The sequence below is a fragment of the Rosa chinensis genome, chromosome 3 (genome assembly GCF_002994745.2).
Source record: "Rosa chinensis cultivar Old Blush chromosome 3, RchiOBHm-V2, whole genome shotgun sequence".
NCBI classification, from domain to species: domain Eukaryota; kingdom Viridiplantae; phylum Streptophyta; class Magnoliopsida; order Rosales; family Rosaceae; genus Rosa; species Rosa chinensis.
The window spans coordinates 18,909,559-18,922,446 of record NC_037090.1 but is presented as its reverse complement, the minus strand read 5'-3'; the positions used below and the strand labels follow the sequence as shown (position 1 = coordinate 18,922,446).

General features: G+C 38.2%; 1 protein-coding gene across 1 annotated transcript; it reads right to left on the bottom strand.

Annotated features, from left to right (window-relative positions):
- Nucleotides 1-6,723: 6,723 nt before the first annotated feature.
- Nucleotides 6,724-9,999, bottom strand: LOC112193125 (probable purple acid phosphatase 20). Its single transcript, XM_024333161.2, has 5 exons — nucleotides 9,390-9,999; nucleotides 8,039-8,330; nucleotides 7,349-7,923; nucleotides 7,149-7,237; nucleotides 6,724-7,053 (listed from the first exon to the last, which is right to left on the bottom strand). The coding sequence occupies exons 1-5, from the start codon at nucleotides 9,546-9,548 to the stop codon at nucleotides 6,867-6,869; spliced, it is 1,302 nt and encodes a 433-aa protein (XP_024188929.1). The 5' UTR covers nucleotides 9,549-9,999; the 3' UTR covers nucleotides 6,724-6,866.
- Between the last annotated feature and the right edge of the window lie 2,889 nt (nucleotides 10,000-12,888).

Sequence of the window (12,888 nt, the reverse complement as noted above, 5' to 3'; positions counted from 1 at the left end):
TGTACTTACATGAGCATTTGCAAGCATAATTATCTATAATGAGCCACGCTCCTGATACCGTCAGCGGTACCAACTACCGCCAACCAAGGATCTAAAAAACGCTAGGCGCTAGTCGGGCGGTGACTCAAGGCCTAGCGCCCAGGGGCCTAGACAGGAGCCTAGGCGGGGACTAGGCGGTTTTTATTTTTATATTTTATTTTTATTTTTATAACAAATAATTATATAAAAAAAATAAAATATATAGATAATCTTTGAAAATATAAAGAATGGCATGTACCAAGACATAGCTCATTGACAAGTTCGGGTTGGGCCTCCACCATTTGTTGGTTGACATTTTTCTCCTCAAAAAAAAAAAAAACAAATAATAATAATAAAATAAAATTAAAAAACCCCAGCTTGAGACTTCGGCTCAATCCAACCTCCCACTATTCTAATATTCTTCCACTCTCTGTCTCTCTTCCAGCTCTCTTTCTCTCTCTCTTCCATTCTCTGCTTCAAAACCCAAGGCACCACAGATCTGAGAAACCAAGCATGGCCACCACATATCTGAGATCTCCATGATCTCCACCTACCTCAATCTAATTTCTAATCTTTATCATGTAAGCTACTACTCTCTTTCACTGTTTCGTTGCCCAGAAAATGTGTTCTATTGAAGCTTTTGCTTTTCTTGAACCAAAGTGCAGAATCCCATGTTTTCTCTGCACCCAAATAGATGATTTTGATTTTGAAATCTGATTTGTGTGCTTAGAAAATGAATATTTCAGTTCTGGGTTATCGGTGAACAGAGAATGAGAGGAGAATAAGTCAATTTGATGAATGACGATAAAAAAAAAATAAAAAATCAAGCGCCCAGCTCCCTGCCGACTCCGCCCAGGCCGCCTAACCTCCGCCTAGCTCGTCTAGGCAGGCGCCTAAGAGGACAGCTCCTAATACTTTCGCCCAGGCCAAAATCGGAACGGTACTCCAGCGCCCATCGCCTAGGCGCCGCCCAGGCAGCCGCCTAGGCCGTTTTTTAGAACCTTGCCGCCAACGGTGTGACCTACAGAAACACAGCCAAGCAGACTATTGCCTGAGCCCCGGCGCACCCCCAGGTCACCGCTGACGAGCCGCCACGTGTCGCGCTAAGATAGCATCAGAAGTTTCAGAAGCTGGGAACTGAAGCATATCAGTCTTACATCGAAAACATGGAAGAGGTCAGCCTCTTCCCCACCTATAAAAGGTTCTCTCCTCTCTCCTCATTAATTACGCATTCACTACTTACCTATTGTTATTTTGTCAACATAAATACATTGACTAACTTAGGCATTGGTTATTCTGTTAACAAAATACATTGACTAACTTAGGCATCAGAGAAGAGAAGACCGCCCAGTGCGGTCTCCCTCTGACGCCGCTTTGTATTTCACTTGACAGGTAGCGGAAGGCTCTGAAAACATTGTAAGTAGCGGTCCGCCCATTGGACCGGCGTTAACAAAGACTTGGGCTACCGCTCAATTTTAAACATTAACATCCTGTTAATGTCTAAGATTGAGCAGTGGCCCAAATCTCGGTTAACGCTGGTCCGGTGGGCCGACCGTTACTTGAGATGTTCTCAGAGCCTCCGCTATCTGTTAAGTAAAATACAAAGGGCGTAAGAGGAAGACCGTGTTGGGCAGTCTTCTATTCTCTAATGCCTAAGTTAGTCAATGTATTTGTGTTGACAGAGTAACAGTAGATAAGTAGTAAATGTGTAATTAATGAGGAGAGAGGATATAACCTTTTATAGGTGGGGAAGAGGCTGACCTCTTCCATGTTTTCGATGTGGGACTGATATGCTTCAGTTCCCAGCTTCTGGAACTTCTGAAGCTATCTTGGTACAGCGCGTGGAGGAGCGTCAGCGGTGATCTGGGGGTGAGCCGGGGCTCAGGCGGTTGCCTGCTTGGCTGTGTTTCCGTAGGTCACTCCACTGGTGGGAGTTGGTACCGCTGGCGGTAGCATGAGCGTGGATCATTATAGCTAATTATGCTTGGCTAATGCTCATGCAAGTATAAGTCCCCCAAGTCTCCAGTCAAGGAGGGCAATCTTGGTTGGGGAGTTGCGTAGCGGTTTGAAGCGTTACTTCCGCTAGACTCACAAAAGTATAATTAGCGTCAGTGCGTTGTCAACCATGAACTTACTGAAAAAACACTTTATACCCTTTCGGGTGGGCCCCTGCTAGGCCCCCACTCCCCGGCTCAGATAGATCTCCTTTTGGTCGGTGTATTGTTTGTTGAATGGAGTTGCGCGGAGCAGAGAGTGTTCGGTAGCGAGCCCAACCTTTGATACCCGAGTTGCGGGGGTCAACGTGCCTGATTAGGGCCGTCGTAGACTTTTTGACTTTTCCCAGTGTCCCAGAGGGACGTAACTTGACTGTAACGCCGCGTGGCTATCTCGTCAAAATGAGGCGTTGGCTTGGGAACCATCGTTGGTGGAAGTCCCCCCGCAGATAGTAAGCGGCAAGCAGTGTCGCGGGGACCTCTGGTTGTACCTCAGTGAGCGTTGTTGCCCTGAGCGGAGTCTGTTGCTACAAGTGGAAAGGGAGAAGTTCTGCTAGCGGAGACTGTCTCACTTGCAAGAGGAAATGGAGAAGTTCCGCTAGTGGGGTTGCGCTTAGCAGAGATTGTCTTGCTTGCAAGAGGAAAGGGAGAAGTTCCGCTAGCGGAGTTGCGCTTAGCGCAGATTGTCGCTTGCAAGAGGAAAGGGAGAAGTTGCGCTAGCGGAGTTGTGCTTAGTGGAGACTGTCTCCCTTGCAAGATGAAAAGGGAGAAGTCCGCTAGCGGCGTTGCGCTTAGCGGAGACTTTCACTTGCAAGATGAAAAGGGAGAAGTCCTGCTAGCGGAGTTGCGCTTAGCGGAAACTACTTCACTTGTAAGATGAAAAGGGAGAAGTCCCGCAAGCTAAGTTGCGCTTAGCGGAGCCTCGACGATTGGTATATTTTCCCTTTTGACGGTTACTTCAGATAGACGCTTCGTCTGACGGCGCCCGACAAGTGGCCGTCATGTACTGGGTTAGCGTGTGGGATAACGTCCTTGCAACACGCCTGCCTCCTCACCATTAATGCCAGTAATTATTGATCCGGAGAGTAAGTGCGATTGTGGGGCACGTGAACGGCTGTCGTGCAACGTCGTTTTTCAGCGGACGGTGCCAATATTAATGTCTAAGATTGAGCGGTGGCCCAAATCTCGGTTAACGCTGGTCCTGTGGTTAGACTGCTACTTGAGATGTTCTCAGAGCCTCCGCTATCTATCAAGTAAAATACAAAAGGCCTCAGAGGAAGACTGCATTGGACGGTCTTCTCTTCTCTTTTGCCTAAGTTAGTCAATGTATTTGTGTTGATAGAGTAACAGTAGGTAAGTAGTAAATGCGTAATTAATGAGGAGAGAGGAGAGAACCTTTTATAGGTCGGGAAGAGAACCATGCAATCAACTCCGTCAGCGAAAGCCTCTCCTCTGCCTGTAAATGACAACCCTGAAGGCTGAAGGCGAGGAGTCTTGTGCCATCATGGCCAAAATGATCACCATCTGAGAATTCGATAGGCCAACAAGATGAACCCAATCCAAATATGAAATCAAGGGGCACCGTTGAAACCAATCTCCATCGCCACCAACGAGGGGAGTAGAAAGAGGTGTGCCACCACCCTTCCATGTTCAAGGTACAGGACTACTACGTAGTCAAAAAACCTCTCTTGCGAGAGTTGAGTTTGCAGTACCACCACCAGTCAATAGTGGTAATGTCCCTGAGGGCAATCTCGAGAGAGAGAAAGTGAGAGCATTTTTTTAATCTTAGGTCATGAAGTGAAATTAAACATAATAATCCCATAAATGTACAATCTTAAAGAGGTTACATTGTAATAGTTGATTATAAGTTAATTTAGTCTATGTAAAAGTTTCATTCAAATATGTGATTTTATAAAGGCTGTCAATTTACACACTAACTTATCAATTTACTCAATAACACACTAACTTTTTTAGAGTTTGCCAATTTCCACATTTCCGTTAATTTCCGTCAAGTTCCACTGTTAAGTGTCCACATGTGTGAAACACGTGAGAGTATTTTGGTCATTTTTTTTGTTTGCGCTTATCTAATATTCTAATTCTTGTTAATTTTTGCCAAAAAAAAAAAAAAACTTCTCACCTTTATAGCGGCAGATAACTTTCTCATCTCCAAGAATTCTCTCAAGACCTCATGCTTGACCTAATCAAAATTCAACCAAAGTGAGTCTTTGAGACAACCCACTACACAGGAGATTCAACCTGCATATATTGTGCACATCTGTGAATTTGAAATGGATGTTACGTACCAAAATAAGAGATTGTGAACACCCTCCAATCTACTGTAAGTGCTAAATCGACCCTTTTTTTTAGTATGAATCAATCTCATATTTAGAATTTTGAGAGAATTTCATCCGTTCTTAAAAAAAATAAAAACAGAATTGGAAATGAAAAAGAAAAACAACTTCATTTGAAAGCAAAATTTTTTTTTTTGAAAAGGAAAGCAAAATCTTGCAAGAGGAGGCCACTCCACTAGGATGAGTTTCATCACTTTCATGCTGTGTTCTATAAGCAAAATCAGAAGAAAAAAAATTTACTGTCAGGGTTTTCATACTTTAGTATTGGTATGATTAAACTACTGTAGATTATTATACAAAAAAAGAACTACCGTAGATTCTTCTCACGAGTTGGAAAGCACCCTAATTATTCTAGCCCCTAACGTGGTAAATATCTGAAGACTATGGTCCCTTGTAGACCAATTAGCCTTATTACCTTTATGAAGTTGTCATCTATTAAGCTTGTGGTTAGCAGATTAGTGCCCCTAAGTGAAGAAAACAATTAGACCTAGCCAAGTGATCGAGCTTCATTTGGGAAGGCTTATTTCAGAGAGAGAGAGAGAGATATATATATATATATATATATATATATATATATATATATAGTTATATGCTGCTATTTTTCAAGTGATTCAGCTTAACTTGAAGAAGAGTAGGCCAAAATACCCTCACTTGTTTCAGATATGAGGACACTTAACGGGGATGGAAGTTAACGAAAATGTGGATATTGGCAAACTCTGGGAAAGTTGGTGTGTTATTGAATAAAATTGATAAGTTGGTGTGTAAATTGACAATAGAAGAAAAAAGTCCGGGGATATATATTTTGACCATTAAGCCTTTTATAAATATAATTTGTTTATTTATTTCTAAACGAAATTTCGCCAGAGTTGAAATTTGAAATCCTTGCCTATAGACAGATATTTAATTGAACAATTCTTAGGGTGAACGAGCATTTTCACCCCACTGTCGATTAACATACTTTTATTTAATAAATTTATAATCCAAGGGTCCGTATCTTAAATTAGCCTTTAAATATCATCTCTATAAAAAATCAATCGAATCGGAAATCGTTTAATTATCTAATTGAATCAAACAAATGGATGGTTCTAACAACACTTACTACTATTATGATGAACCATCTATGTATTTCATAGAAATAAATAACTAAAGGGCACAGCTATTGCCACCCTACAATTTTCTTTGTTCACCCTACAAATATTTGAATTATTGAAAGACTATATTACCCAAATGCAAAATGACTAATAAGTATACTAATTTTCTAAAATTTAAATCTTTAAGGAAAACTAAATACATAACTAATTAAATACAAAACTACTTAATTTCTCTTCTGATAATATTAATCTTCATCTTCTCCATCCAATTTTCAATTTATTACAATTTTCTTTTTTATCTTTTTGTTGCGTCCTCATCGTTAATTTGTTATTCAATTCACAAAACCATTAGTGTTAACTTCATCAAAATATTTATAATATCTTTATAAATACCGAAAGTAAAAAATTTAAAACACTAAAAAAAAAAATCAATCTTTTTTTCATTGCTCATAGGAGCACGTACTAATTTTTTAATATGGATTGGAATAAATGAACATTGAAACTGAATGGAAAAAATAAAAAAATGGAAGTAAATCAAATTATGATTTTATTAGGAAACTTTAATATATTTTAGGACGTTTTTTTAATTGATATAAATTAAATGAGAAATTTTCGTTAAAAAAAATTTTCTTTTTTAATTTGATATGTCATATGATGGAGGATATTCCTGGAAAGAGAAATGGGTTGGATAAGTAAATCTAATAATTGAAATTAAAATGTAGGGTGTAATGAACAAGTAGGGTGAACAAAGAAAATTATAGGGTGGCAATAGCCTCACCCTTAACTAAAATGTCTTCAATTTGATCGATTTTTTTACATAGCTAATATTTATATTACGTTATATACATGAATGGTTGGATTAGAAAATTATAAATTTATTATGCATTAATCGCAAAAGATGATAAATATGCTCATTCAACCAAGGGGTGAACCTAAGAATTGTGTTTTTAGGTTCACACCTAAAGTGAACGAGCATATTCACCACACTGTCAATTAACATACTTTTACTTAATAAATTTATAATCCAACGGTCTGTATCTTAAATTAGCCTTTAAAAATCATCTCTATAAAAAATCAGTCGAATTAGAAATCGTTTAATTATCTAATTGAATCAAACAAATTGATGGTTCTAATAACATTTACTACTATTATGATGAACTGTCCATGTATTTCATAGAAATGAATAACTAAAAGGTCTTCAATTTGATTGTTTTTTACAAAGTTAATATTTGTATTACGTTATATAACATGAATGGTTGGATTAGAAAATTATAAAGTTATTATACATTAATCGCAAGAGATGGTGAATATGCTCATTCAACCAATGAGTGAACCTAAGAATTGTCCTATTTAATTTCATTTAAATTTTTTTCATTACTTGCCATACTGAGAAATTTCTGTAATTCTGTTTGCTACTTTTTACAAGCAGGAGTAGCCAAGAGGCTTGTGAGCCAAATGCTATCACTTGCAACAGTCTCATTATCATCCTGATTCGTACGCCATGTCCACAGCGCATGGGTTCCATTCACTACCTGCAACTGTCCATGCCCAAAGCTCGCCTCCCTGAACATTGATATTGCCGGTTTTGGTTCTTCATACCTATATTATATACAACAAGACATGTTTTAGTTACCAAATATACATGAGTAATTTAACACATTAACTAAGAAATGAAAAGCTTCAATTCAACTTACTTTGTGGCAAGTCCTTCGCGGTTGCCTCCATCTCCAATAGTAATATGCACCGGACCACAATCATCTGCTTTGTCTTTGTAAACTCGAGTCTATGAAAGGAAACCAATTATGGGTTTTAGGGTTGAAAACCAATTAAGCAATGAAACTAGCTAGCTATGGCTCATATTTAAACCCAAGAAGTAAGGGTGAGGAAAACTTACGAAACGCTCATAGGCATGTACATGTCCTGCAAAAACAAGATCAACACGACCTTTATAGAGTAATTCTTCCATGGAACTCTTCATGTCAATTGATTCGGATTCACCCTGATGAGCTTCGTTAGAGTTGTACCATGGGGCATGGATAAGCACCACAACCCAAGGAGTTCTCCCCCTGTCAACCTTTGCCAAATCCGTCTGTAGCCACTTGTATTGTAAAGAAGCAGGATCAAAATCGGTGTATGAACCCAACATGATAACATGGACTCCTGCCACATTGAAGGAATAGTAGAGGTTGGATTCCGACCCACTCTGTTCGAACGGCATTCTCCACCTGGCGTTGTATGCCGTGAAGGGTTCAGAATGCACCACTGGGATCTTCTCGACCTCATGGTTGCCTTCTGTGACCATCCACGGCCGCTGGCTTGCCAGTGGCTGGACCAATCGGCCGAATGAGTCCCATAAATTTTGCTTGAAATCAGCATAGGACAAGTCTCCGGGCAATAGGAGTACGTCATATGGTGATTTGCTTATGTGTTGGAGGGTTTCGTTAGTCCACTCAGTCTGTCCAAGATCACCTGGATAAAGTAATAAACATGCAAACCAAATTAAGTCAGCTGACCATTTTAAACGATCCACTTGAATAAGCGAATGATACATATTAACAATTTGACAACATAACTAGTTAATTACCTGCCACTGCAAATGTGAGAGGGAAGGCAGCAGGAGGGGTTTTGAAACTGAACTCAGGACCCGGACTGGAGCCGCAGCGGTAGTAGTATACTGTGTTGGCATTCAATGGACCGATGTCAACATGATGGAATTCTCCACTGTGGTACAATAAATAGGAGTATGAAGTTGTACTTCCAGTTGCAGAGCTTGAATAAGCACCAGGAGATGTGCCGTATTCCACTGTTGCTGGACTTGGGTTCTTTGTCGTCCATGATACTCTCATTTTGTCTTCACCAACCAGAGATATATGCACCTGCACCGGTCAACAATGGGATTGTGAGAAGAGCGTAAATTTTTTAAATTAAAATTTTTCGTCATAATCAAGTCCAACTCGTTTATGACCAATGATTATTTGATAGTTGAAAAAGAATACTCTTTATTTGATAGTCCAGCCTAATCTTGCGGTAGTTCTATTGAAACATGAAATGCTTTAAAATAAAGCATCTCTTCATTTACCTCATCAAGTAACCTATCACGGTCACTTGCTGGGCCTCTAATTTGAAGATTAAACATTTAAACACACCCAAAGATTCCAAACATAATTTGTTTTTTGGTGAACCATCCAAACATAAATTTTTATAACAGGATAATCCGTACCTTTCTATTCAATTCTAGAAAGACCACCAATAGTTTTAAAGCAATATTTGAGTTGAAACGAAAATGATTGTAAGCCTTAAGAGCTTAAAGTTTTAAGGCCTTAATTAATCTGTACGTCACACATACGTCATATACTATTTACTCTTAAAATCTTACACCTTAATAGGACTCTCTAAAAAAGTAAAATTGATTTTGTAAAATTTAAGCCGTACTTGTAGTTAATCATAAAATAAGGTTCAAAATCCATTTCCCCCGATACGCCCCAAAACAGAATTTTCTTTTTTCATAACCCAAAAAAGGGCCTTGAATATAAACAGAACATCAATAACATCAATATAACATCAATAATTGAGGACAAATCAATTGTACATTTTTTTTTTGGTTAATATTTGTATATGAACATGCAAATATTTTGTCATTTGGCACCTTGTGTCACATGTGACCTAGCATTTCGCTAAAAGTTTGAACTACGACACATGGGAGTCTCTCGCGTGAACATATTCTCAACACTAAACCACGAAACTGACGACGTGTTTGGCTAATCAATCGCACATCTTGTGGTTGGCGAAACCAAGAAACCAGTAATCTACCATCCCCTCTATCCTATCTCCCTAACCAAATACCCTTTTTAGTCGCATTCAAAACTTTCAGGTTTAATTCAATCAGTTTCCAGTTTCTGCAATAGATTATCAAGACGTTAACTCAGAAGATGTACCTGTTCTGGAGAATTGGAGTCAGGATCTGTATCCGACGGCACGTCGAGATTCTTCCGGGCCGGTGGGCGGTTATACCCCTCTGCAACACCAGAGAACTCCGGCAAGGCCAACCCCAATAATGTCAGAACGAGAAACAGTCCCAGCCTCTGCGCACCCATTTTTGCTATTTCCAGCAGCACAATACTCACTTGAGAAAGACAACAACCCAGAATTTTTAAAACGAGATCCCTTCGTCTTCCTCGTATGCAAAGAAAAGCTGTCAATATATAACTAATCCATAATCATATATATGGTATGATAATGAATCGTGCCCCTGGATTCAACTTTAGGGAATCTCTCAACCCCAGGGGTTTGCTATGACACGTGGATGGCAGCCAGATGGCCGAGTGGCTAAAGGAATATACCTGCAGGCATCAGATTATGGGAAATCAGATAAAGAAGTGTCTTATAGGTCTGAAACCTGAATGGAGGTGGTAGCTTTTTCGTGACGGATTCGGTGATTATTGACCTTTGTAGTGACTTTTATGTCGGTTTGTTTTAGCTGCTGTTATTTCTAATCCCATGCATGTCACCAGTTTTGCTTCCTAGCTAAAAAGGGAAAAACCTCAAACGAAGAAATATGATTTATTGTTTTATTTTTGTCAAATTCACACCGCCGTATAAGAAATTCATCATTAGGGCTTGTCATCAATTTGCTTCAAATGAGAAAGAAATCTGTTCTAAAAAGGAATAGAAAATTTGGTTTAGTGTGGAAATGACTAATTATACGTATGACACTATACAATTAATGTCATCATCTTGATAGGCTAGTAAATTATGTAATTATCCTAGACATTAGTCAATAAATGAGGAAATCTAGAATATAAGTATTTTTACTAAATGATATCTGATTTCACCAACTTCCTTTTTCTGGCATACTGTAATTGATCTACCGATCTTAATAATTTTAACTAAATGATATCGGATTTGGTTAATTCCTTTTTCTGGCACACTGGAATATATCGGTGGACCTAACTCATCCTAATCTTAACAATATTGGCGGACTGAGATTCATCCTAATCTTTAACAATTTTACCTTTTTTTCAGTTTTTATTTTTTTTAATTTTTTAATTTTTTAATAAAAATGAAGCAGGTTTCCAAATAATAACATTTACTTGAACAAGTATAGAAAATGTTTCGGTAATGTTAAATAACATTTATCACAATTTCAAACTGCAATGGAAATTTCTTAATGACTTAACCAAGCAAATTAACAAGGCAATATATGTAATGTGACATATGAGTCTATCGACCTCAGCCTCACATCGATCACGGATATATTCACGGTGGGTCACTCTCAAGTTTTTAACTTCCAAAGTTCATGTCTCTTTCGCACAGATGCCACTTCCTACCGACCTATATATATATGACGATGCATGTCAGAGGAAACAAACAACGTACAACAATGTTAAGCTAAGCGATCGATGGAATGTAGTGCTGATCTCAAGTAGTATTTTGACTATTTTCACTTTTGTTCACACTTTGGCCCTATTACCGAATCCCGATCAAGTCGATCTGAAATAAAACGAACTAAAGCTCCGGCTAGGGTTATATTTTTGGGATAGCTGACTTTTGGGTTTAAGCCTTCACAACGTGAAGAGAAATTCTTGCGTAGGGTCAGCCGCACTGCCAATCAAAAGCTAGAATTTTTTTTTCCTTTTCCAAAATTATCACTACTTTTATAAAATAAAATACCTAAAATACCCTCCTATTAGGGCCTGGAAAAAAATAATAATAATAATATATAATACCATGGACCTCTCTCCTACTTCTACAAAACCATAATACATATATAGGAATCTGGAAGTGTAAAAGTGTAAAGCTACGTGTACCTAGTGACTTTAGACTACACGCAAAATTCGAGAGTCAAAACCTAATTACAAGAAGTTAAAATCAGCAAGTTAGAATCAGTACTAAAATTAGATTTTTCTAAACGCAAGCTTAATCGAGAGTTCGAGACAATAATTTTAAGATCATCAATAGGATGCCTAATATTATATTATAAGAAAGAAATTTAGAAATATCTATTATACATATACGTACGGCACCCTTACATAAAGTGACTAAAGTCATGTTACTTGTACGTCTCTGTAGTATGCCAATGAAATTCCAGATCGAGCTCACTTTCGGGATTAATGAATATTGTATGTGATCAGATTCTTAACCTGTGCGTTGATTAATTATGAACATGTATTTAATATGTGCATGGGAGATGAGTCTAAATCCATATTCCTGTTCCGAGATGCCACCCGAGTCAATCGTAGATGCAGTTTGATTAAGCTCTCAAAGGCAGATGCTTTGGATATTCGATCTCGCAATTATAATTGCGTATGTGTGGTCTGCGTGATCTGCCTGAAAAATTAATAAATTTAGCTCGTAATTAAGACTTGTTAATTAACTTATCCAGTTGTACTTCTCTTTGACATTCACGTTATTGTTAATTAACACTGTAGGCCTATGCATAAGATATTCTCGCCCCCTCTTAATTTTGTTTATGAGGAGAAGCAAGCTGCAAGTAAGAATAAACATACATATATACATGGGTTTTTGTCCATTTACCCTATTTTTAGGGATTTTTTTCCCACTAACCCTATTAAGTTTTTTTAATTCCCTCCAATACATTTTAAGGGAGTCTTCCCTAATACTCCATTAAGATTTTTTTTTAATACCATTTTACCCCTAACCCCTTTGTTACTAAGAGAGAGAGAGAGAGAGAAAATGGAAGAGAGAGAAACCATAGGAGACTTCGCCGGAGCCTGTCACCGGTCGCCAAATTCCGGCCACACTGGATTTTTCTGAAAACCTTTATTGCCCTCCAATAGAGGGGCAATAGACGCCTATCAGCCATGTATTGCCCCCCAATAGACGTCTATTGCCCCCTAATAGAACTTTTGGAAGTCATAATGAGAGCTAATCTTTCTAAGATTAGACAAATAAAACTTTGATTAAAGAAAAAAACGAAGAGATTATATAAATTAAAAAACTTCTATTGCCCCCCAATAGAGATTTAACAGACCTCTATTGCCCCAATATGACTTTTTTTTTTCTTTTTTTTTTTCCCATTTTTCTTTCCTTCTGGGCCTTTTGCCCCAATTTTACCCAAAAAAAGAAATTGATTTGGGAAAGGAGAACTAATATATATGAAAGAATGGTGCCAGTTATGAAAGAATGGATGATGATATATATAAGTTATTGTAAGGAACTTTTTATCCCCCAAAGGTCCACCAAACTAGAATTAATGCTCAGCCTTACATTTGGTATACTAATATATATGCCTTCTGTACTTCTGCTATTTTCTTGAAGTTGTTTGGTCTGGTTGTAAAGCATGAAATGCGATCCATCATTGCCCACATAAACAATTGGACTTTGACTACCAATAATTTATCATCATCAAGGGCCAAACGAATGGAGGATGATATCCTTGAGTTACTGAAGGAACCTTCTAAAGCTGCCAACGGT

What these genes read in the sequence shown, in the direction of transcription:
- LOC112193125 (XM_024333161.2), bottom strand. Translation starts at nt 9,548, where the DNA reads ATGGGTGCGCAGAGGCTGGGACTGTTTCTCGTTCTGACATTATTGGGG. An exon ending in TACATGCCTATGAGCGTTTC is followed by an intron (nt 7,238 to 7,348) that starts GTAAGTTTTCCT and finishes TTCCTTTCATAG; the next exon opens with ACTCGAGTTTACAAAGACAA. An exon ending in CGCGAAGGACTTGCCACAAA is followed by an intron (nt 7,054 to 7,148) that starts GTAAGTTGAATT and finishes TATATAATATAG; the next exon opens with GTATGAAGAACCAAAACCGG.